This window comes from Topomyia yanbarensis, chromosome 2 (genome assembly GCF_030247195.1).
Source record: "Topomyia yanbarensis strain Yona2022 chromosome 2, ASM3024719v1, whole genome shotgun sequence".
NCBI classification, from domain to species: Eukaryota; Metazoa; Arthropoda; class Insecta; order Diptera; family Culicidae; genus Topomyia; species Topomyia yanbarensis.
The window spans coordinates 425,868,807-425,893,568 of NC_080671.1; the positions used below are offsets into that span (position 1 = coordinate 425,868,807).

Here is a 24,762-nt window from a genome sequence, read left to right on the forward strand (position 1 = left end):
ACTTTCTAGCAGAAGTGTCAATGGAACATACCCAGTTTTCTGCACTTCTGCTAGAAAGTGCAAAAACGGTGCAGTTTCAGTGCACTCCACTACACCGGTGTCAATCAATCGAAAACCCCATTAGACACTTACCTAACATCACATTCACCGCGGCATATTCATTGACAAAGCTGCTAGCGGTGACTAATTTCGCAACATTCAACAATTTCATTGCACATGAGCAGACCCGTAGCATACTGTAGGCCGGGTTACGCCCCGAAAGGGACGTCAGCCTTAGGAGAGCGCTGTAATCTTGATTTGCTTTAGAAATTAAGTAAAGATAAGTTATAAAACAAGTCGGGATAAGTGTACCATTTCCAAGTACATACTAAATTATTGCTTTAAAATCGAACTGAAAAAGAAAACCGAAGTTAACTCCAAAGGGGTGCAACACTGAGACTCCTTGCTACATCTCAACTTCACGCATGTGTCCTAGCAGCTCATATTTGTGAACGAAATCACAGTACTACTTTTTTAAAAAATGGTTCTTTGTCGAGTCGTCGCTCTAGGTTTAGATAACGTCTGCCAAAAATCACCCAGTACCTCCCTTCTTCGGTGCAATAATGAGAACGATGGAAATGAGTAAAGCACTCGTCGTTTGTGGATGATCCGTCCTGTCGTAACTCGCCTGAACTTTCAAATTTCCAAAACCGTTCAAGAATATCACTCAACTTGGCGTCTTCTGTCACCGCGTACGAGATTCTGCCACATCTTGATGGACTACGGAACCATCAACTATCCAATCTAACTCCGTGTCTCTTAAGCATCGGAAGATCTAAAGCGAGGTTGGTGCGGTCTGTATCCAAAACACATCGACACCAATCAACATATCTACGCAATGTTTCTTATAAAACGGACTCGAGTGTCGGCTCCGTTCAAACCATTCACCAAAAATGTGCTGATTCTTTCTCCAGTGAGAGAAGATTCGCAAATCGTTCCATTACAAACTGTGACTGAGAGAATCGAGTAGTGCTCGACATTGGTGAAGGAAACTGCTGCGTCCATACACCATAAAACCCGCCGTTGATAAAATAGTATGCTTGTGCGGTGAATTGACTTGAGCACAGTGTCGAAGCTTTTTCAGCTCGGGCAGCTGGATACGGTATCGGATCGTCTCTGTTGGTCGCCTGACCGCGTAACAACAGCATTTTCTGGTTGTTTCGGCTGACCATCTAGTTTCTGATCGTCAGAATGTAACCAACGTTGATGTAACTGTGTGTGATGTCGTTTTCCGCATTTTTTTTACGCGAACTGGATGACGGGCACTCATTGATTCGGTGTCCACCCTGCAAGCCAGCAAGTGACCGGCAATCTATCGCATTTCCCACGTGTTTATCCAGTTTTGACGAAAGAACATTTATCAGTATCTATCACCTAGCCCTATCAAGGGAAGCTCCAAATTTTTGAATGCGTCAATATGTTTAGAACAAGAATTTACGAGTTTTCTCTAATCTACATCCTTCGTTATGACCGAAAGACTGAAAAGTGCTTCAATGTACTTATCGATAATAAGATATTTATCCTGGAATCGTTCCGCCAACAATGCCCAAGTCGCATCATAATCAAGTCTTCGTCTATTGTGCCTGATGCCTTTCCTGTTAGAGAGTTGCGTAGGTGGTAAAGTTTGATTGCAGGAGATTCAGGTTCATAACGAGCCATTATTTTTTGAAACATACATTTCAACGAAAACCAATTCTCGCAAGTTCCATCAAAACTAGGCAAAGGAACTAAGAGAAAGGAAATCAATGAAATTGAAAGACGGATAGGTTTTCTAGAGCAAATCAGTTATAAACTTAGAACGGAAAACTAGGACTAGGCAGGCTCATATGGACATGATCGAAACATAGAGGATTTGTGAAGTTTCTTTTGCCGGCGTCGGCGGTAAAACATGATGATGAGTTATATTCTATCAAAGACCACGCGGTAGACTTGGGTGCAACGCCCAACTCCTACTTAGCAGAAGGCAAAGAACTCTTCACATTTCCTTTCGATCATGTCCATATGAGCCTGCCTAGTCCTAGTTTTCCGTTCTAAGTTTATAACTAATTCGCTCTAGAATACCTATCCGTCTTTCAATTTCATTGCTTTCGTTTCTCTGTCTTAATTTTGCCGAAAATAGCCAACAAAATCGATACAGTAAAACAAAATATTGTTCTTGCTCGTTGCGTTTTTCGTCAGAGAGAGAGAGATAGAGCGAGACAAGCTCTACCGTCTTCAATTGCAGTTAAAGGAAGCAGAGATTTTTGAGGTTAGGATTCGGCATATCCGCTGTCTCGAGTAGCGCACCTCGAATGCGTGATAACTTCCTCTGCACCGCTCCTCTCTGGTGTACCAACACTTTTAGTTGTTCGTTCATCATTTTGGCTTCTTCCTTTTTCTGCTTTTCACGAAGTTGTTCACTTATCGGTGTGTAGGACGAGTCTGTACCTCCAGGCTTCTTTTTACTATTTATCGGCATCGTTTTTTACGGAAGATGACAAAATAAAAACGCACCAAATCCGCGCGAGATTTTGCACGGTTCTCAAAACAAATGGATTCAAATTCCTATAATTCTTTAAAACTTGCAATGGTTTTTATTTGAATATTATAGGAAACTTCTTATGTATTGTCCACCGTCTTCTATTAATAGGCTAAACATATCGTGGCTTGGTACTTAAAAATATTCCTAGCTTTCAGAGATATTATTCAGAGATATTTTTAAATATTACAACGCAAAATATTTTCTACACAATATTATAATTGTTTTATTAACGAATGTAATTTGGATAGAATCTGACTCCCGTTTGAATTTGATATGACGTTATTGAGAATGCAAACTACATTCGTTAAAAAGCGATTCGTCATAATGCAGAATAAGGCTGATTAACAAAGATAATATGCACAACAATGGGCGACGAAAATTCTGATTGCCTTCTTCATATCGCACCATCTGACCGTGCATCCTCATTCGACTAGCGAACGATAAATGAAGTACTTTGCACAAAAATGCATGCATGAGACTTATATAACTCCCCAATTTTCGATTAGGTCTCTTAGGTGCACCATATTCAGGGCCGGCGTTACACTTTTAGTCCGGGTGGGTAGTAAGATAAGCATAGGATGAGGGCTTATTACTGGAAATTTGTTACATTTTGCAATATACACTTACATTACATTCACATAAAACGTGTTTATGCAAATGGGATCTTGGTACATCGAGGATTTCAAATGCGCTTATTGTGTGCCCGAGACACATATGTGGCAGATTTTCAATTAATCCAATGTTTCGAGTGGGTAATTACCAGAATGTTTCTAATGGGCTCTGCCGGAACTAACAAATATCGGTTTTTTCGTGTCACCTTCGGAATTTTTTGCGCTACCCATAGAAGTCATACATACTTCGAAGTTTAATACAATATTGGTGACTATTTTCCAACTGATTGGTGCAAATATAATGTGATTTTGTTCAGCACAATGAAAGTTACTAATGTTCAAAAACTTTTCCTCCATATTTTTCCTGATTTTTAAAACGAGGCCTATATATTTAAAGGACGGCTTACCTTAGTCACGACAAAAGAATATGACAAAACTTGGATCAGGGTCCCCAAAAGTGACTAGTAATTAATGCATTCTTTTTTAATAAATGCATGGTTCTTGTGAACTCAGTTGACTGCAGCTGCTTTGATTGCGCAGGAATCCGTACACTTCAAACACATAGTCAACATCAACCAAGCTCCACCTATGAGTGGTTAAGAGGTTGTAACTCAAGTTGTTGTGCTCCGATCATCGTGAAATATTGAGATTTTTTTAAAGTATGTACGCAGTATCGTGAAAACCAAGTCTCGGAATGGAACCGTATATCGTCAATTGCGGTTGAAGGTCATTCGGATGTAATTTACCTAAAAAAGAATACTAATCGCTGTACTTTGCGGTGGATCTGTCTTCGAAAAAGTCTTCGATGGATGTGTTTTGATTGATCCTATGCGATAATCGGTTTTAAACAAATCCCGGTGCTTAAATTTTTCGCCGGAAAGATCACGAAAAATTATGATTTGGCAAGGGATCTGTTCCTGTTACAAAAAACAGTGTTTTCGTGACAGATAATGCTACGAGTTCGGAAGTAAAGGAAGTCCCTCAACAAACGGATGTTAACCTTCATTAAGGCCCATTATGGATCGTTATGTTCGGACAAACCAAATACAAATTTGTATTTGAATTTTGGACAAACTTACCCAGCTGCCATTACGGCAAGGGTGTGCTACAAAGATACAACAATGTAGTCCAATTCACCCCAAAAGAGCAGAATCCACTGAATTGTTCGCAACTCCGTCTAACATCGAAGTATTGGACGATAATTAAGCGATTATTAAGATTGCTTCAGCGACATTAGTCGAATGAAGAATTGGTGGAATCCCTAATAAATATCTTATGATCCAAGAGCCTACCCAAGTAACAATTGTAGTTTTATAGCACGCTACAAGTGCAATCTATGTTTTATCAGTGGCTATAAAACTATCATAAAACTACAATTGTTACTAGGGTAATGACCTGTTCAGAGTATAATCCAAACAATATGTGGAATCGTTGGACTATATGGGTTAAAATTCGTGTATAATTTTTTTTTATTAGGGATTCGCAGGCCAAGACCGTGACTGCAGAAGATGAGCGCCGAATAAAGAGCGACAACAACAGAAAAGCACGTGAATTTCTTCGAAATAACGACGAACGGTTTCGTTTCAGTTGTCTTTGCAAAATAAATTTTTATCTTTTCTTCATCCTTAGAAAATTATTCGATTGAAAGAAAGGTTAAGCAAATACATGCATTTGAAAATGCCACATTTCTAACAATCTAGCCTTCATTGTCTGGTTAGCTGCCATGAAAATCGAAGTCTTTAAGCTACAGTTGCAGATTCCCTGCCAGATCAACAATTTACCGGCAACATTATCCGCAAAAACAAACTTGTATTTCTTGGGAACAACTCAGCGACCCCTGACAATATAAAACTTCTGTTTCTATTCGAAATCCTATTAGATACACGTTTCATCGTCCATAAGTAGGGTGACCATACGTCCTGGTTTCCCAGGACATGTCCTGGTTTTTCAATGACTGTCCTGGTGTCCTGGGAAGTCGAGGAAAACGCTTGATTTGTCCTGGTTTTTGCCCTGTACGCCTAAAATATTTTTCTTTATTGAGTCTTCGCTTTATTTCCTCAGGTTCAGATCGCAGTCTTTTTTAATCTCACAACTTTCTTCTATTACGTGGAAATTGAAAAGGAAAGGATCAAGCCGTTCGTATGTACATAGCATATTAATGACCTGTAGTCCGTTTACAAGGAAACTTGACAGTCGAACAAATCGAAATGATTCCAGTTGTGGACCAAACTGGCCGCTACCTATGGCGATGAAACACCGCAAATTCCGCACAAGTGAAACAGTCAAATCTACCTACAAGCCGATTGGTGCCTATCGCACAATCAGTCCATATCGTATCAGTGCACAAACAATATTGTATTGTTGCGGTGTGAAATGAGTTTGCCAAATGAAACAAAAGTGCCCGTGCTACGGGATAACACGATTTCGATCAACTTTAATAAAACTCGTGTTAGACCCACAGTTCAGGAAGTGGAGCAATTAGTAAAAGTGAAAATGGAGCTTAATCTCGCTGAAGTTACGTACATTCAGCTACATCACGTAATAAACTGTGTTTCGATCACGTTTAGAAGCTTAGCACAGGCCGAAAACTTAATTGCAAAGAACAACATGCAACACGAGGTCAAATTTAATAACACCAGAATAAAGATCCCCGTGCATATGGAAAACGGCATGGTGGACGTGCGTATCCATCATTTGTCCCCGCGCACTAAGAAAGATGACATCAAACAAATCATGTCGCAATATGGAGAAGTAGAATCTATTACGAATGACACCTGGAGAATTTTTTCACCGGCATTCCAAACGCCGTTCGTATTGTGAGGATGCGAGTGACTAAACCAATACCTTCATACATGACTATCGAATGCAAATCATCGAGGGACGGCGTAACCTATAAGCAAACAACGCTAATCACATATCCCAGGTAGACCCCAATATGCCAATTCTGTAACCATACAGCCCACTACGGAAAAACATGCGCCGAAGCAACTAGTCAAAACTCATCTACTACAGCCAACTCTAACAAGCAGCCACCGACACCATCAGATAAACCAAAAACAACGATCCAATTAACCAATAATGCAGGTACAACGACCACGACAACCGCTCCCAAACGAACAACTAACATCGCCAATAAAGAAGAAAATACCGATGAAAGTGGATTTACAACAGCGAGCCGCAAGAACAAGAAACAAATAAGAACCTCTGATCGTGAACAGCAAGAAAGCAGTACCGATGATGACATGGACGGGAACGATAACGCGAGAGAAGGCAGACTGAATGACCCTCAAGCGGCTTCACCGCCAAGGAAAAGGATCTCAACATGCAGCAGCAAACTGCGTCAACAAGATCTGAAAGACCGACATTCTTAGCATTTTATTTTTTATTTTTACTTATTGTAAAAAAATAAAAGACCCGCGGCTTTTAAAACGCACTGGTGAACATGGTTTAAAAGTTAAGCGAGGGTGAACAAATCGGTCCCAACTGCTCTCTCTCTAACTGATGATTGAGGAACCAATTCAGGGTCAATGGAAACAGTACCTAAACCACGATTAACGTGGCTTCACGCCTGGACGCTGAACGGCGAATAACCTGCTGAATTTTGCATCATACATAACAGGGAGTATGGAAGGTCGCGCTGAAACTGATATTATTTACACCAGCCGATCCGCTGTTTTTTCTTATAATAAGTGATAAAATGGAGAAATTTGTAATCAACGGTAGTTTTTGCAGATGTTTCGATCCTTAATTTCAAATCGAGATATAATGATGGTCATTGGAGATTGCCAGGTACTTATTTTTAAATCAGGAATAGCGTAGGGAGTTACTTGGAACCGTTTACGTTTCTAGCTTACTTCAATGACGTGTGTTTAGTGCTGATAATTCCTAGCCTGTCATGCACAGATGATTTCGTTTCATCCGCTAAATTCATAATTGCCGATTTCCCCAACAACATCATGTGGCCTTCACTGATGGCTATGAAGCAAAAACTGTGTGTGTACAAATCTGAAGAAAAGAGCTCGGTGATCGAATTCTCATGAGACTTTTTGGCTGAGCTATGCCTGCCCGACCCCAGAAATGTATTACTGCAGTAGCTCTGCCTGCCAGAACCTGGAACTTTTTACCTATCGAAAATCTAGGGAGCAGGCACAATCGATTAAGAGGTGATGGATGTAGGTAGTTCCCTTTGAACTGTCCTGGTTTTTTACTCGCTTGATATGGTCACCCTATCCATAAGGATGCATCCGTTTGATTTTGTCAGCATACAGCTTTCCAACCCACATTTTTGCCGTACTGCTTTGCTTTACGATCCGGTTCTGAAACTTTTCCGAATGAGCCTATTTCGAACTGTGCAGCACAGAGTTTGTTGAGCACAACAACGTGCGACGCCATGATTACACGTTCGGGAAACAGACATTCCCTGAAATGTTTCAGAACTGCACAGACGGTGGTATTTTGCTATTTTCATCTCCCGTGAGTTCCTCGTACCCGACTCTTTCGTGGTTTCATTACTTCTGGGCAGAACTAATTTGCTCCTTTTTCCATCGCTTGGCAACTTGAGTAAACACCAACCCTGTCAAAAAGTTTTGCACAGGATTTCAACTTCGTGAACGGATTGCTGTCAAAAGCTTGTATAATCGACTAGGATCACTTCTCCGGTCAATAAACAACGGATCGATTTTAAATATGCAGATTTTTGTAGTTGAATCCAAATATATTACCATTCGTGTTTCGACTTTTTTAAATGAAACTTCAAAAATCATAACTGGAACCTTGTTCATATTATTTGTAATCACCTTAAATATTTACAAAGCGGCATAACGGAGTCTCAGGTTAATTTTCATAACCATAACTCGTTTCTCTGAGGGATTAGCGTTTCCAGCGATTGAAGTGAAAGTTATTAGTATACATCTTAAACAAAATAATAAATGAACATCCGCAAAAATCCGCCAAAATCGCCACATCCGCGTGATCGTAACAACCCTGGATTTCGAACGAAGGCTTTGTTCACGAACAATAGCCTCGCTATCGGGCTTAATTTCGCAAATATCAAATATTTTTCGCGATATTTCCTATTTATACTATCACTTCATCGTTCAAAACTTTATTCGACCATGAAGGACCAAATGTTCAAATAAATTTTCAACAAGAAAAATTACTACGCGCGTTCCGATTGGCTTCAAAAAAAACAATGAATTTATTTTCGTCGATTAAAAAATACATATTTTGGAATAGCAGTTTTTTGATATTTCGTTGCCTCTTTTCTCTGTCGACGCGATCTGCTCAACAATAACTTAGATACGTAATTAGTTTGCTAACTAACAACTGACATATTTATTTTGCTTCATCTTTGACGCAAAGCGCCATACAAATTGCTATTAAAGTAATTACATAGGTACTATTCGTCACAATACACACAGCATATCAAATTTACATAACTTAACATACACAAAAACACTTATTCTGTAGATTGCCATATGTTTAATTTCTCTTGAAATTCCCGGGAGCAAGTCCCTCTCGGTCAAGTTGATGGCGACAATGCAGCATTTCTCAGTTTCAAATCTACTCCAACCTTGAAAGAAATAAAAGGCATCGAAGCTGTTTCTTTCCAGTCCGGTACAAGGTTTTTAACAACGGTAGGGTTCTTTCCGAGTGATTTTGTTACCATATCCGCGATATTCCTTTCAGTGACTGATTTTTTTACTCTCGGAAGAATAGCCAGCAGAGGAGCTCGGTAACGAGTTAGACAAATTACCAAGACCAGAAACGGAGAAGATGCGTCTGAAGGAGAGCTTGAGTGTGTTAACGATTGGGCAACTTCGTACGATTTACCAACAATCGTTTCGTTGATAGCCGCGACCTGTTGCTTCAATTGACGCATCTCTTGAAATAATTCCAATGCACAGTTTTCAATTTGTGATTGTGTGAGAAGCAACAATATCAGGTCGGCCGGGTACAAAGCCGGCAGACTCCGATGGCAACTTGCGTCTCTTAGATGCCTCAAAGTGACGAGCATCGATTATGATGTCGGTGCAAGGCGTGCACATCCATAAGATGTTCCGCTGTTGTGTACAGCTAAGTGCTTGAAACACATTCAGCATGATATTCGTCGGAGCAAAAGCCTTTACAGGTAACATAATTTTCGTCCGATTCTATATTTAACAAACATTAGTAGCAGATCATTTTTGCTATTTGACCGAACAGTTCACACACAGCAGTAATCGGGTGATCGGTACCTAGTATTCTGGTCGCTTGTTTCAGCAGTATACGTAGGTAGCGGTGAATGATTAAGGCACCGGCAGTTTTATTCGCTGCAGACACTCAACTTAATGTGGCTAATTTATCTTCGGTGATGATCGTTTAGGCAAGACTTATGCATACAGTAGGAAAACCACTTAGTTAACATTCATAAGCGTACAAAATACACGACAGGCCCCATTATCAAGAATAAACCGATGGAAAAGCACTGCAGAACAGAGGCGACACAGCGTTACGGTAAACAAGCAAACAATTTTACGCTAAATTCAGCAACGAAAGTCGTCAAAGTCAAGCTGATGTTAAACTACGAATTTTCAAAGTTTAATTCTTACGATATTCACCTATTCAGGATACGAACTGTTAGAAACGGATGAGATACTGTATAAAAAGTATTATTAGAATACTTAGAATTATTATTCCTGTAGGTGATTAGGGTTGGGAAAACCGAGGCATTTAAAAAAAACCGGTATTTTCGGTATTGGAATTGAAAAAATCGGTAAAAAGTGGTAATTAGAAAACAAATAAGAATAACAAGGGGTATTTACAAACCAGTCATATTCAACATTGGTCTAAAGTCATACTTTACTAAGAAGTAATCGTTCAATACACGTTATTTGAGTAAATGATTCGACAGCTTATTTTTGCATCGTAGCAAGAAAAGTGTGCGACGATAAGCACAAAAAGTATCCAGTTATCATTCCGAGATTTGACAAACAAGTGCCTAGAAAATCAGATGTGAAGTCTCTGTTTTCTGCTTATCCAAATGCTTCAAAATTTACTGAAGGCGATATTCATCAGTTGAACAGGTTCCAGAGCATCAAAAAGGTTTTATATTTACTATAGATCAGCGGTTCTCAACCTTTTTCGTACCACGGACCCCTTAGAAATTGCCCTGGATTGCTCCGGACCCCCCACAGATAAACATCGATTTTGTATGCTATCAAATGTTTTTTTTCAGTTTGTTAGGAAACAAGACTTGAAATTCCAATCTGCACTCGGAAAATATATTTTTCTTCGCGGACCCCCAGCAATGACTTCGCGGACCCCAGGTTGAGAATCACTGCTATAGACAATACACAGGTCAAATTTGTCACCGGTATTCAAAAATGTTATATGAACAGTTCTATTCAGTTTTTGAAACCATTTGATCAGACTGTGGTCGTTTTTTTGCACGTAGGTAATATTTCGAAGAGCCCTGAATATCCGTTACCTTGGTCGTGATTTACTAAGGAAGGAGAGGAATGTTTGAAAAGTTCTAGGCTTTCAGCTACGGATTAGAGATTTGACGTTGAATTTTAATATTTTCTAATGTTAGGTTATGTTTTTCTGAAAAAGCGTGTTCGGCTACCTTGGATTTGAAGTGGAATGGTAAATCTTTATCAGATTTCCCAAAAGCTTTTACTATTTCTGCAATATGCTCCTTGAACCGAATTTTTAATGTTGGTTTGTCCATTGTTTCTATCGGATCCTTTGTGGATCCATATATTGATTGTAGTTGGTAGTTTCGACTACTGAAAACTAGGTCTATACCAAACTTTCTTAATGTTGTTCTAAGTGGATAAGCCGTATTTTTATTGAAATCTACCGCCACCTTCTTAAATGTTCAGTTGTTGGAGTTAATGTTGTGAGATTTTACTTATTAAGCATTCTAGATTTTTTTTTATTAATTATTGATTGGATAGTTTGCTCTGGCTGAGCTTACCTATTTCGATAATGAATTGTTTCTTTAATTTTTGCTTCTTCCCCTAATGGTAAAGTAAGCATTCTATGGGATGTGTGACGAAAAGCGGCCATTTTATGCTGGTAAGAATGGTTTGAAGTATTTGGTATAATTCTTTCGATATTTGTAGGTATCCTATATATTTCTAAAGTCAAGGACCCTCCCTCTCTTTTTACAAGCACATCCAAGAAGGGCAATTTGCTATCGTTCTCTTCTTCATGTGTAAAATTGATATTTTTATGGATGTTGTTAATCTCGTATAAATAAATACCATTCCAGAAAACTTCGGAACCATTTCCTAACTATTCATATAATACTCACCGTATAGGGAATACTACTGATACATTCCATCATTATAATTCAACTATTATACTACCATACTTATTTAGTTACCATTTCCAATATCTTCCACGTATCCTATATTGAAGATTTGAATACTACATTGTACTTTTGCGTCATAGGTTAATATTGCTCTGGTGGTCTTTGTTATACGTATATCTTTTTACGCAGCTCTAAAAACCTGTAGCTTGACATGATCAAAAATCCTCGTTCTACAATATTACGGCGATAGCTCAGTTGGATAAAGCGTCAGTCCACATAGTGTCTATGAAACTCTCTTCAGAAGTTGGCGTGTAACAAAATAAAACTTCATCAATCGATAGAATTGAAATGTGAAGGGAAAGAAAATTTTTTTCTCCACCTAATATTTTATGCATCGTTAGATCTAAAATATGCATGTCACCATAATCTCTATAGTTCTTGAATGGTATGTTGTCCAAATGTATATGGAAAACAGCATATTTTGGTATGGTGACTGTTCTTAACAACCCTTTGTTTGTATGGTTGAGTATGGAAAAACGACACTGGTTATGTTCGATATTATACTAGGCAATGGTTAATCTATTGTTGAACGAACCATATTGAAAATGGTTTTTCAACGTTTGACTCAATGGTTGGCATATGTTGGACATTTATGCGGGATGGTTTCCAACATCCGGGATAAATTTTTACGTTTGATAATACAGAATATATTATCAACGCATCGCCACCAGCGTTTTGGTAACTCGCTTTTCTCTTTCAAACATTTTTCTAGTTTTGACATAAATAGTTCACAAAGAAAAGGAGAGAGTGGGTTACTCATCGGGCACCCTTGGTTTATTTGTAGAACACATCTCGGAATGTGAAAGAATATTCTTCCATGCAAAGGCGAGTAAGTTTGTTGTAAGATCTTACTTTGCTTTTCCATAGACTGTTGCTTTTTAAGCGAAAAATGTTTTAAAGTAATTCTAAAGTTTCAAAATATTAAAAAAAAACAATGAAGCATTTTTGAGCAATTTTTCGTAACAAAAATACCGAAATTACCTGTAGTTTTTATGCTTATAAAACCGGTATTTCGGTATTGGATATTTGGACGGTTTTCGGTAACGGTACAACCGGTACTCCCAGCCCTACAGGTGATTGCCACGTGAAAATTCATTGAATATTACATAAAAAACACTTAACTTTGTACTGAATGATTTAAATTTTAGCCATGTAAAATCTACGTGAAAAATCGGGTGGAAAATAATCACATGTAATTTTGATGAGAATTTTTTTGAGTGTCTTCTGTGTCCTCCGCCATTTCTATTTTTGACAGTTCAAACTATCAAAAATGGAGTTGGAGTTTCGTTTTGGTATTTTTTAAAGTTTTAATTACTCTACGCGTGTGTGACGGCTGACGCTTCGAATTATCTCGGTGAGGTGTCCAACAAGAGAAAATTCAAAATAATCTTCTGTTTGTTATATTTGCAGATACTGGAAAACCTATCAAATATTTTGTAAAATTGTGTGTTAAAATTATTTATATTGCGAAATCAATCTTTTTTCATATTGTGCAAAAACAAAATCCACAATGACAATGTTTTCTCCCATCAGCCAACATCCAAGCAATCCAGCGATATTGGAATCCTTCCCAAGTAACTTCACTGTCAGTAGGAAATTATCATTTTCCTGTCAACTTCCGAATGAACCAGAAGCATTCGTTTCGGAGCCGAATTCCGCCGGTAAGTTGCTTAGCAGTGGACTTAGGGCCAACAACTGCAGACTGTATATGCTGCATTTTTATATCGTTCTTTCTTCACAGCATATCGGTGTCCACTTTGCTGTCGTAGTTTTAAAAATCACTCCTTTTACGATCGCCACGTGGCTACCGGTAGCTGTGCTCCCCATACCTGGTTGTGTAACGTTTGCGGGTACAATTTCAAATCGAAAAGCACACGTGACCAACATTTGAACACGACACACTCGTCCCGATTTGAGTGTCCCGAGTGCGGCAAGCGCTTTGGTCGAGCATCGGTGCTTTCAACGCACCGGAAGATTCACTCACCGGAGAAGGAATTCCGTTGTGAAATTTGTGACGCAAGCTTTCATCAGAAAGGCAACTTACAGGCACATTTAAAGGTGCACAACCAGACCAGAAATTTATTTGGGTGTACAGATTGTGACCGGAAATTCACGGTAATGTCCAACTTGGTGCAACATCGCAAAACGGTTCATGGAACAGTAACCGATTCGGAGGGCTATCGGTGTGACCTTTGCGGTGGACTTTTCGGGAAGTGTTACCTGCTGAGATCTCACCAGCAGAAGGTGCACGGTTTGGTTCAACAAAAGGAAGAGCCGAAACCAGTGGCAACACCGCCTAGTATTACAACGGTTATAATTCCAGCTATAAAAACTCCTGCGATGGCGGTATCCAAAGCCAGAGGAGAAATTCCATTTGCGGTGCTGCACATGATCAACGAGATTCCGTTGATTGTCCGTGTGTTGGAGCAAGGGGACTACAGTATTTTGAAGGCGGCGGAGAATAGTGATTTTCGAGAATCCCAGCGTGGTGGTGCAGGACTAGAGGAAAGCCAAAGCGTATCGATTGCCGTGGTGGCAACAGTTTATCAGAGAATTGGCTCGGATGGCAAAAAATACTTTGCAATTACGGGGCCAGTTTCGTGCCAGCAAACGCAAATGCCGGCCGTTACGGTTGCGACACCAACGGACGAACAGAACGGAGTTATGCAGGATTCACTAGGCAGTGCAAACTTGTTCAAAACCTTAACGCAATTGAATGCACCGGATGCTACCGTGAACAAAACAATTCCAACAAAGCGATACACATTGCTGGGTACTTGTTTCACTGATAACGACAGCTTTCTTGACTAAACTGTTTTTCTTTTTCAGAAGTGCAACCTTCCACATCCGGTGTAAATCAAATGAAAAGAAAGTACCAAAGGAAGGCTACCCTTCAACCTCCCAAGAGGGCACCAAAGCAACCGAAAGTAATCACTGTTGTTGATGACCTCAAATGGTGGGAGACCCAAAAGGGAACTAGAACTGGCGAAAGAAACTTTCAAGATATCGCCACTAGTTCGCTACTTTCACCCATACGTGAATCGACGAGAACATTGACAGCAGTATTGGAACCGATTGCCGTGGATGAGGAAGATCCGTTCGCTAACTTAAATGTGTTGGATTTGATTCCGGTTGGAGACGAGATGCTACCAGATAAGATGGATATTGAAAATTCGCGCGAGATTTTCTTGCCCATTGTTTAGAAATAAGGAGAACTTACCTTCGACGGGCGACAATCGACGTTAGTTGCTCTTTATATTTTTCTTCCTTTGTTTCCGACTGAAATAGATTTAGAATTAAGCGAACACTAGCCCTTCTCTTGCAAGCAGATATTAGAAATAAACTGAAATCTCACTATCCTATTCTCGTTATACTGTCACGAATGATTTAACGATATATCACGGCCTTTGTCAGTTCATTATGCATAGATTGGTCACTGAACTTTATCGTTTCAACCTATAAGGATTCATTATGCTATTCTAGGGGCTTCCGCAACAGCTGGGATTCATCATGTTCGTCAACGTCCCAGAAAGGGGACAACATTTTGCTTTGCACTTCTACATCCTGTGTTGGCTAATACTGTTCCGGATGTAAACACACAACCCTCAGGATCCTTTGGTATATTCGTACTTTCTAACTTTTCCGGTTCTGTTGATAGATAACAATTTCTTCCTGGATCTACTGCCATCAAACTCTATGCATCACCATCAGCTCTCTCTTTTGAACACTTTCTTGGATTTTTCATTCCCTGCCATCAATTGACAGTTATCGTGTGACGTTTCATTTATTAAAACATCGACAATTTCCGGGCGATGTTTTCTCGGAGATATAGCTCTGTGAACGCTTCCCAACTACACTGAGAAACTAAAATATCCCAGTCCATCTATTCTGGAACAGGTTCGGAATCGTGAATGGATTCGAGCTCAAATGCAACAACCGATTCCAAAACTAATTGAGTCGGTATTGACAATTTTATTTCAGCTGAAATCCATTCTGAAACCATTCAGGGTTTAAATGAAACAAAACAATGTTTAAACCTATTGCAAGTTGCAAACATACATGTTAGAATTAACAAAGCGCAAAAAAAACGAACTATGAAAAGCTAAAATGTGTAAAAATTGAATGTTAACCAAAAAATAAGCAAATCAATGTACATATACATTAGGGGTTTCGAACTGGTCCCGGAAAGGTTTGACTGGGATATTTCAGTCGTATACCATGGGCGTTTCAACAAGACTCGGAACCATCTCACAGTGAAGCAAGAATGGCTGAAAACCAATGTTCCGAACTTCATTACGACTAAACAATGGCTCTCGTATCCGCCCAGACGCAAATCCAATGAATTATTTTCTCTGGGCCATTTTGAAGAGTAGTGTCCGAAGTAAAAACTACACCCGTCTCGTCCGTGAGTGGCCAAGGTACATTCGGGCAGATTGCGATTCGTTTTTGACCGTCGCAAAGCCATAGCCAGGTGCGCATATCGAGCAAAAGTAAATTGACTCTGAATTTTTGATAATTTTCACACAGTCCGTACTTAGAAGTAAATAAAAATAATATTCCAAATCGAATTTATGACCTTTTTAACGCGATAAGCCCAAAGGCATAGTTTTGAAATGCAACAAGAAAATATCGAATCTGAAGAATGCCGCTTTTACGAGTAAGATGCATCTGATCATTGAAATCCAGAATCCTGATGAATGTGATGGTATTCTTGATGGACTTGATGGAGATTCAACCTGGCTTATTGACTTGACAATACTCGAATACTTCGAAATGATTCGGATGACGAAGCGGAAACGAAACGGGCACTTGCTGGACGTTCTACAAGTTCCAACGAAATTCGCTCTTCTATGAAACTTAATAAAATGTTGTACTTAATAAAATACTCAATGTAATTAATGTTGATGTGCAAGTACTTAAAGTATTTAAAGTACATATTGGCAATAATTAAATGCACCAACGTTGAATGCACTGTACTTTAAATCTTCTCTGTAATTAAATTACAATGAATTTAACACGTATTTTTTTTTAAATACCGGTGGTAATTAATTTACTTTATGGCACTTAAAGCACAGAGAACAGACATATAAGCTAGAACAAACTTTCCCGAAAAACCTGTGTAAACATTTAAATGAAAATACGTTAAAAATCACCATCGCATACAGGTTTGCATACGTGAGTCACCATTGTATCCAAGTTTACATACAAGTCCCATATAGCGATTGCTGGCCGATCGAAGCGCCGACCAGTGGCAAATTGCTGCTTGCTGTTGTCGTTTCAAAGCGACAGTTTAATTTCTTACACAAGTTGAAAACTTTACTTGTATACCAGTTCTCAGTGCCTAAAGTAACTTATCAAGTACAACTTTCAGCACTGTGTCGTATTGAAGATTTAGTGCTTGCCCCTCGGGTACAGTAGTGAATCGCTGATTGAGTCACACCCTTTGTCCAACTAACGAACTTGATTCGCTAGTTAGACCGACTGACAGATGTCGAAAACTCGACAAACATATGATTAGAGCTCAAAACCAAATGTCAAAATTCACTTTGAGGAGGAAATCTGTAGAAACCATTATTAGCCAAGCACGTTGCATAGCAGTTAACGAAAAAGAAAAGATTTCTGTTTTTTGCTATCAACGGCTGTGCTAAGCGAACAACTGTTCCTCCGGAATTTCTCATCAAAGCGAAAACAGCATATCAAGAAGACTGGAAACTCTGTCCAGCATCTGGAGACAGTAACAGCAACGCTACTTGCAGGTAAAGGTGGTACTTCCCATACTGATGTACACACACACACATATACACTTTTACATGAAGCTTCCTACCTTCCTCCAATAGAGGCGCTGTAACCTATGTCGCTTCTCGTTTGTATGGGGGAAGGAAAGAAATATCAGTCTTCTTAATATGAAGTCTTCGATCAAAGTGAAAGTTGGCTTTTGAGCCCTATCCATATGTTTGTAGAGAGATCACTGAATATTGAAAGATTGATTATCAAAGCACAGAGAACAAACATACAAGTCAAGTTTTCAATGTGTCTAAGAAATAAAACTGTCGTTTTGAAATGTTACCAGCAAGTAGCTACTTGTAACCAGCGAGCGCTACGATCGGCCAGTAACGCTATACGAGCCTTGCGTGCAAACTTGGATACAATGTTGATTCACTTACGCAAACTTCTACGTGATGTGAATTTTCACCGTAGTTTTAATTAAATATTTACACAGGTTTTCGGGAAGGCTTGTTCTAGCTGATATGTCTGTTCTCTGTGGTCAAAGCAAATAGGGATGTTTAGAAGTGTGCGGGTTAAGGCATATTCTGATGCAAATTAGTACCGTGAGTTAATATCTCAGTCCTTTTTCAATTTTTTGGCCCGAAACTATTGAAAAAAACATTTTTTAGTTTGTTTCCTTTTAGGACAATAACACATCCAAACCCATGCGACTTGCACGACCCTATAGGTTGCCTTATCAGATCTACCATAGTTTGCAGATGAAACTTGGGATGGCAGGTTGCTAGCGGATTGACAAAGTACCAGATCATGCTGTGTGGGGTGCTGTCCCGGTTAACAATGAGGCGAACGAGATATTTGCAGATACGTCATTTAGTAGGACAACTGTCAGTTTGCTGGTTGAGTTTAATTTGGTTTTCTTAAATTTAAAAATCATAAAAGAATAATTAAGGTTTAAGAATGATATGAGTGTACTCGTAAGGACACCCGCTACCAATACATATGAAAAACTGGCACAATTTTTCCAAATTAAAGATCCCTATTTCACATGAGATTTTGGCATTCAGGTGCTTTTTAATTGGGCAATGGTCAAGCTAGCAGAGGGCCAACTGAAAAGCGGTCCAGTTAAAAAGTGACCAACCAGCGAATCACGACTGTATTCAGATACGAAAGTCGATAAAATCACAAACTTGCGGAGACAAAAACAGTAAAACTAGCAATCATGAATATTTACTGGTGTGACGTCCCACTAATTAAATTATACCGTGCTATATAAAGTTCGACTGTACTCAATCGAACTTTATTCGCACAGCACACCGGTGACCAACTCGAGCGGTCGATCACCGAGGTCTATTGTCGACGCTGCACATTTGATGACGTGCAAGGCACATGGATACGGCGCAGCAAATTGTCACTCCAGGCGTCTAACGCTATGACCCTATGTACTATGTATCGATGTATGCATGGCAATCGTCATGCATATAAAAACTAAATATTGAATAAAATATTTCATTCTAAGTAAGACAAACTTACATGGCAGACCGTGGCTCGTATCCGAGCAGTGATTACCAGCGGCACGAACCCGCACTTGTACAGTAGATCCGCGAATCCTAACAGCTCGTTCCGTTCTCGCGTGTGTTAAGTGAAAATGGAGATCTAAAGACCCAACTGATTAGTAGTGATCGCACAGCAACTGCCAATAACTCCAGAAGAACTTATACAAATAAAAGTGAGGAGTTCCAGTGGTGGAAAATTCGTCCAGTGTGCTAAGAAAAGTAACCAAAAGAAAGAGAACTAGCCAAATTGTGAGATACGCCATTCCGTTAAACTACGACCAAGTGAATTAAGTGACCTGATGCTAAGTTACGACCAAGTGAACGAACCTTACTATTATCGAGAATGAGTACGTGACTATTAAGCATTAGCCAAGTTAACCGAGATTCAGCCGTCCGACCGCTACCCACTCAACCAGTGACAGTTAAAAAAATGGGGTCGCGTACAAGTAAAAATCCTACGGTAAGCGGAGATCCGCAAATAAATATAATAAATACGTTAGAGCAGCACGCGGTGTGGCAAGATGGCCAGGAGACTAAATATTGGATATTACTAAAACCGCCCTTTCAATCAAAATAACTACAATTATCGGGGACACCAAAATGGAAATAGAGGCCGCGGAATCCAGAATAACCGCGGACAAAGTTACACACGGGGTGGAAATACTCGTCAACATAATCAAATATTTTACAACGATGCGGAAAACTGGCAAGGCCCTCAACAGCCACAGCAGCAGCAGCAGCAGAATCAACATGCTCAGCATGTTGGGGGTATAAGCAACCCGCAAGAACAACAACAGCAAACACAACAAGCAGTCCCATTATCCCAAATAAGGAACCATTGACCAGATACATCTTCAATATTCATACTAAACCAACTAATTTTATCAATTTAAAACCCAAAATTTCAAATTATACTTGTACATTTTTGATAGATACGGGAGCAGAGATATCGATTCTGAAACCCAATAAATTAAACCAAGACGAATTTATCACAATAACTGACAAATGCTTGATTACGGGAATAAACAATATCAAAACTGAAACTAAAGGTTCTATGACTACAGAACTGTATACTAGCGATGGTGTATCGCTATTACATAAATTTCATATAGTGAATGACGAATTTCCAATTCCGACAGATGGTATTTTAGGTCGAGACTTTCTCACCAAATATCATTGTAATATTGATTATGACACTTGGACATTAACATGCGCTACTAGCCTTGGTCCAATTGAAATAATAATTGAAGACACTTGTGAAGATACAATTGTCCTACCACCTCGCTGTGAGATTTATAGACAAATAAATACGAAGAGCACCAAAGAAGATAACGTTTTACTGTCATGTGAAGTTCAACCCGGAGTATTTTGCGGAAACGCTATCGTTAATTCAGAACATGCAATAGCTAAATTCATTAACACAACTAATAAAGCAGTAATAATTGATAAAAATTTTACTAAACAGATAATCCCTCTACAACAATATACAATGTATACGTTCAAAGATGTTGACCAGGAAAACCGAAATACAAATCTCATGAAAGAATTAAATATTGATGGTGTAAATGCTGAAGCCAAAGGCAAATTAATAGAATTATGCAAAAAATTTAATAATATTTTCTCTTTGCAAGGTGATATGCTAACCTGCAATAACTTTTATAAACAAAATATAAATATTACCGACAACACACCAGTATACATAAAAAACTACAGAACTCCTGAAGTTCACAGAGCTGAAATAACGAAACAAGTTAATGATTTACTCGAGAAAGGAATTATTCAAGACTCCACGTCACCTTATAACACACCAATTTTGTTAGTACCGAAAAAATCCAATACTAAAGATCAAAAGCATCGTTTAGTCTGTGATTTTCGTCAACTTAACAAAAAAATTATAGCCGACAAATTTCCTCTAACTAGAATAGATGATATTCTGGACCAACTTGGGAGAGCGAAATATTTTTCGACTCTTGATTTGATGTCAGGATTTCATCAAATCGAACTAGACAAAAACTCAAAAAAGTTAACAGCCTTCTCCACACATCAAGGGCATTATGAGTTTAACAGACTTCCATTTGGACTGTCAATCTCGCCCAATAGTTTTCAAAGGATGATGACTATAGCTTTAAGCGGTCTTCCTCCGGAATGTGCTTTTCTGTACATCGATGATATTATTGTCATTGGATGTTCTATTGACCACCATTTGAAAAATTTAGAAAGAGTGTTCACCAAACTCCAACAATTTAATCTCAAGCTAAATCCTGCTAAATGTCATTTCTTCTGTGCAGATGTTACTTATTTAGGACATCATATATCCGCCGAAGGAATTCAACCTGACAAGGAAAAATTCTCCGTGATTGAAAAATATCCGGTACCCCAAAATGCGGACGAAGTACGACGTTTTGTCGCATTTTGTAATTATTACAGAAGGTTCATACCTTACTTTTCTGATATAACCGCTCCATTGAATGCAATTCTGAAAAAGAATGCAGTCTTCAAGTGGAGTGAAGAGTGTAAAAATGCGTTTGAAAAATTAAAACAAGAGCTTATGTCACCAAGAATTTTACAATTTCCGGACTTCAATAAACAATTTATTTTAAGCACAGACGCATCTAAATTAGCATGCGGAGCTGTGTTATCTCAATTACATGGCGATGCTGAACTACCTGTTGCATACGCTAGTAGAATGTTCACCAAAGGAGAAAGTAATAAGTCTACTATAGAACAAGAATTAACAGCCATCCACTGGGCAATCAAACATTTTCGACCATATTTATATGGAAGACGCTTTTTAGTGAAAACTGATCACCGACCTCTTATATATTTATTTTCGATGAAAGAACCATCCTCCAAATTAACAAGGATGAGAACGGATTTAGAAGACTTCTCATTTGATATCGAATACGTGAAAGGCAAAAATAATACGGTACCTGATGCTCTTTCACGCGTAACTATCAATTCTGAAGTACTACTTGTCCTGCCAGTTCAAACTAGGTCTAGAACTGGGAAAATCGACCAAAACAAAATAACAGTTGATAATGCTACTGAGACTGATCACCTCAGGGCTTATGAATCTGTCAACAATATAGACGCTTTCAGTTTACCAAAATTGGTCTTTGAAATGCGCCATTCGATAATATCAATAAAAATCACATCAAAAACAAAGAAAAAAGAGTTAGCATCAGTGCAACTTACTTACAAAAAAAATGTTATAGATGTCCAAAATGCGTTAAAGCAAATAAATGAAATGGCCAAGAAAATGTCAATAAAGAAACTAGCGCTAGAATTAAGCAGCATTATATTCAAAAAAATGAACGTTCAAAAATTTAAAGAAAGCTGCAACGAAACATTAAAAGACGTCTGTATAATACTATATAAAAAAGCTGCAGTGATAAAAAATAAAATAGATATTCAAAACATCATAGCTGAAAACCACAATACTCTCTTGGGAGGACATGTAGGTATAAATAAACTATTGATGAAATTACGAAGAAACTATTATTGGACGAATATGAAGTCCACAATAACCAATTATGTCAAACAATGCATTCTATGTAAACAAAATAAACACAAAATGAAAACAAGTGAAAAATTTATTCACACAACAACACCTGCTAAAGTGTTCGATTTGATATCAATCGACACGGTAGGTCCATTTACCAAAACAAATAATGGAAATCGTTATGCACTCACTTTGCAATGCGATTTATCCAAATATGTAATTATCACACCTTTAGTGGATAAGCAAGCTATAACAGTAGCGAAAGCATTCATCGAAAGTTTTGTACTTATATACGGTTGTCCATCTGCAATAAAAACAGATATGGGAACTGAGTATAAGAATGAAATTTTTGAAAATGTATGTAAAATATTAAAAATAGATCATAACTTTGCAACTGCTTACCATCCTCAAACAGTTGGTAGCTTAGAACGAAATCATCGTTTTCTTAACGAATACTTAAGACATTTCGTTAATGAAGAGCGCAATGATTGGGACTCATTTATTTCATACTATGCCTTTTGTTACAATACTTCACCCCATTCAGATATAAAATTTGCTCCTTTTGAACTTGTATTTGGAAAACCAGTTAACTTTCCATTATATTTGAAAAATGCAGACACTATAGATCCAGTCTACAATCATGAACATTATTATTCGGAACTAAAATTCAAAATTCAACAAACAGTTTCCAAAGCTCGAGGATTACTAAATAAAAACAAAGTTATGAGAATAAAAGATCAAGCCGATCAAACAAATCCATTAAATGTAAAAATTAACGACAAAGTTTGGTTAAAAATAGAGAACAGAAGGAAATTAGATCCAGTATATTCAGGTCCATTTATTATAAAAAACATCCTACATCCCAACATTGTAATAGAACATTGTGAGACAAAAGAAGAACAAACTGTGCATAAAAATAGAGTGATTAAATAACCACAAATCTAATTTTATTATGATTTGATAAGACTACTGTGGTTACCTTAAATTAACAAAATTAGAATAAGCCTAACCAGCAGCATGATACTAGCTCAAAAAAAACAAGAAACTGAGTGAAACGGTAAAAACATTAAGCCTGCCAATGCGTATCATTAGTGGTAAGACCTTGAAAACAACTAAAACCTACAAAATATTATATACAGAAAATCATATATTTTCATCCTCGTAAAAGGAAGGGAACGATTGCATTACTTTCAGCACTTGCCGAGAAGTGCAAAATTTAATTATTTAGAAACAAAAAAAAAGTAAAAAAAAGAAGAAAAGAAGAAAAAATGGAAAAAAAATATTATAAAACTAAGATATGATTTTATAGGCATCTGGAGTGTATAAAATGATTTCACCTGAAGTCTCATCATTTTCTGTAGGGGATAGGTGTGACGTCCCACTAATTAAATTATACCGTGCTATATAAAGTTCGACTGTACTCAATCGAACTTTATTCGCACAGCACACCGGTGACCAACTCGAGCGGTCGATCACCGAGGTCTATTGTCGACGCTGCACATTTGATGACGTGCAAGGCACATGGATACGGCGCAGCAAATTGTCACTCCAGGCGTCTAACGCTATGACCCTATGTACTATGTATCGATGTATGCATGGCAATCGTCATGCATATAAAAACTAAATATTGAATAAAATATTTCATTCTAAGTAAGACAAACTTACACTGGCATCACGGCATAAGCTTCGCATGAGATTCCCTTTTTACTCATCCTCACAATACCTTCATGCTTGTTTGGTTTCAGTTTTTGTCTATCCGTTTGGCTATCCGTCTGTGTATAAAGTCTCTGTAATTTACCACGTCTGTGTTGTAATTTTTTTTGCATCTTTTTGATGGCTGGATCTTTTGGCTGCTCTAAAAATGCCGAACTGGTGCATATTTGCAACATCCTCAGTAGTCTAAACTGCCGTTGTTTTTTGAGCATTGCCGAAATGTTCCGTTTCCGCCATGGACTTCGATGCAGGCCGATAATTTGCAGGTTCCGCTACGATCCTTAGTTTGCAGGTTAACTCACTTGAAATAATTTTTAAGAATTTTTCACCAATTATTAAGATCAATATACCCATTGGCATTACCTCATCGAATAGTTGTGAAATGGATAAAAAGTACTCATTGTTAGAAACAAAAAATACCCATTTTTTGGCAGCTCGAATAACTTCCGAAAATGGGCAATTTGAATACATAAAATGGGTAAAGTATTTTTACCGTGTAAAATAAATTTGACATAAGATTTTGGTGTTCGGATGCTTTTTAGTTTTAGTTAATCGTGTCCGATTCACTCACTAAACGGAATCGACTCTTTTGATCGATTCAGCGATTCGTTTCGGAACTGTTTGAGATGAAACGGGAAAAACGTATTTATTATGTGTTTTGGGGGCGGGTAAGGGTTTCAGCACGAAGAAAACACTTCATTTGCGTAGCAAAATTTGTATCAAATTGATCAAAACTG

General features: G+C 38.3%; 2 protein-coding genes across 2 annotated transcripts in view; one reads left to right on the forward strand and one right to left on the reverse strand.

Annotated features, from left to right (window-relative positions):
- Positions 1–15,261, reverse strand: part of LOC131685315 (homeobox protein 5) — an 86,230-nt gene extending 70,969 nt beyond the window's left edge. Inside the window, exon 1 of the mRNA XM_058968958.1 lies at positions 14,751–15,261. The gene's annotated coding sequence lies outside the window, so the exon portion shown is untranslated. The remainder of the gene's footprint in view (positions 1–14,750) is intronic.
- Positions 13,131–14,737, forward strand: LOC131685316 (uncharacterized). The gene is made up of 3 exons (XM_058968959.1): positions 13,131–13,191; positions 13,272–14,303; positions 14,360–14,737. The coding sequence occupies exons 2-3, from the start codon at positions 13,649–13,651 to the stop codon at positions 14,731–14,733; spliced, it is 1,029 nt and encodes a 342-aa protein (XP_058824942.1). The 5' UTR covers positions 13,131–13,191; positions 13,272–13,648; the 3' UTR covers positions 14,734–14,737.
- Positions 15,262–24,762: the final 9,501 nt, after the last annotated feature.

Bases quoted from the DNA above. Each gene is read 5' to 3' on its own strand.
- LOC131685316 (XM_058968959.1), top strand. From the start codon at position 13,649: ATGTCCAACTTGGTGCAACATCGCAAAACGGTTCATGGAACAGTAACC. The intron at 14,304-14,359 runs GTACTTGTTTCA...TTTCTTTTTCAG, and splicing joins AAAGCGATACACATTGCTGG to AAGTGCAACCTTCCACATCC.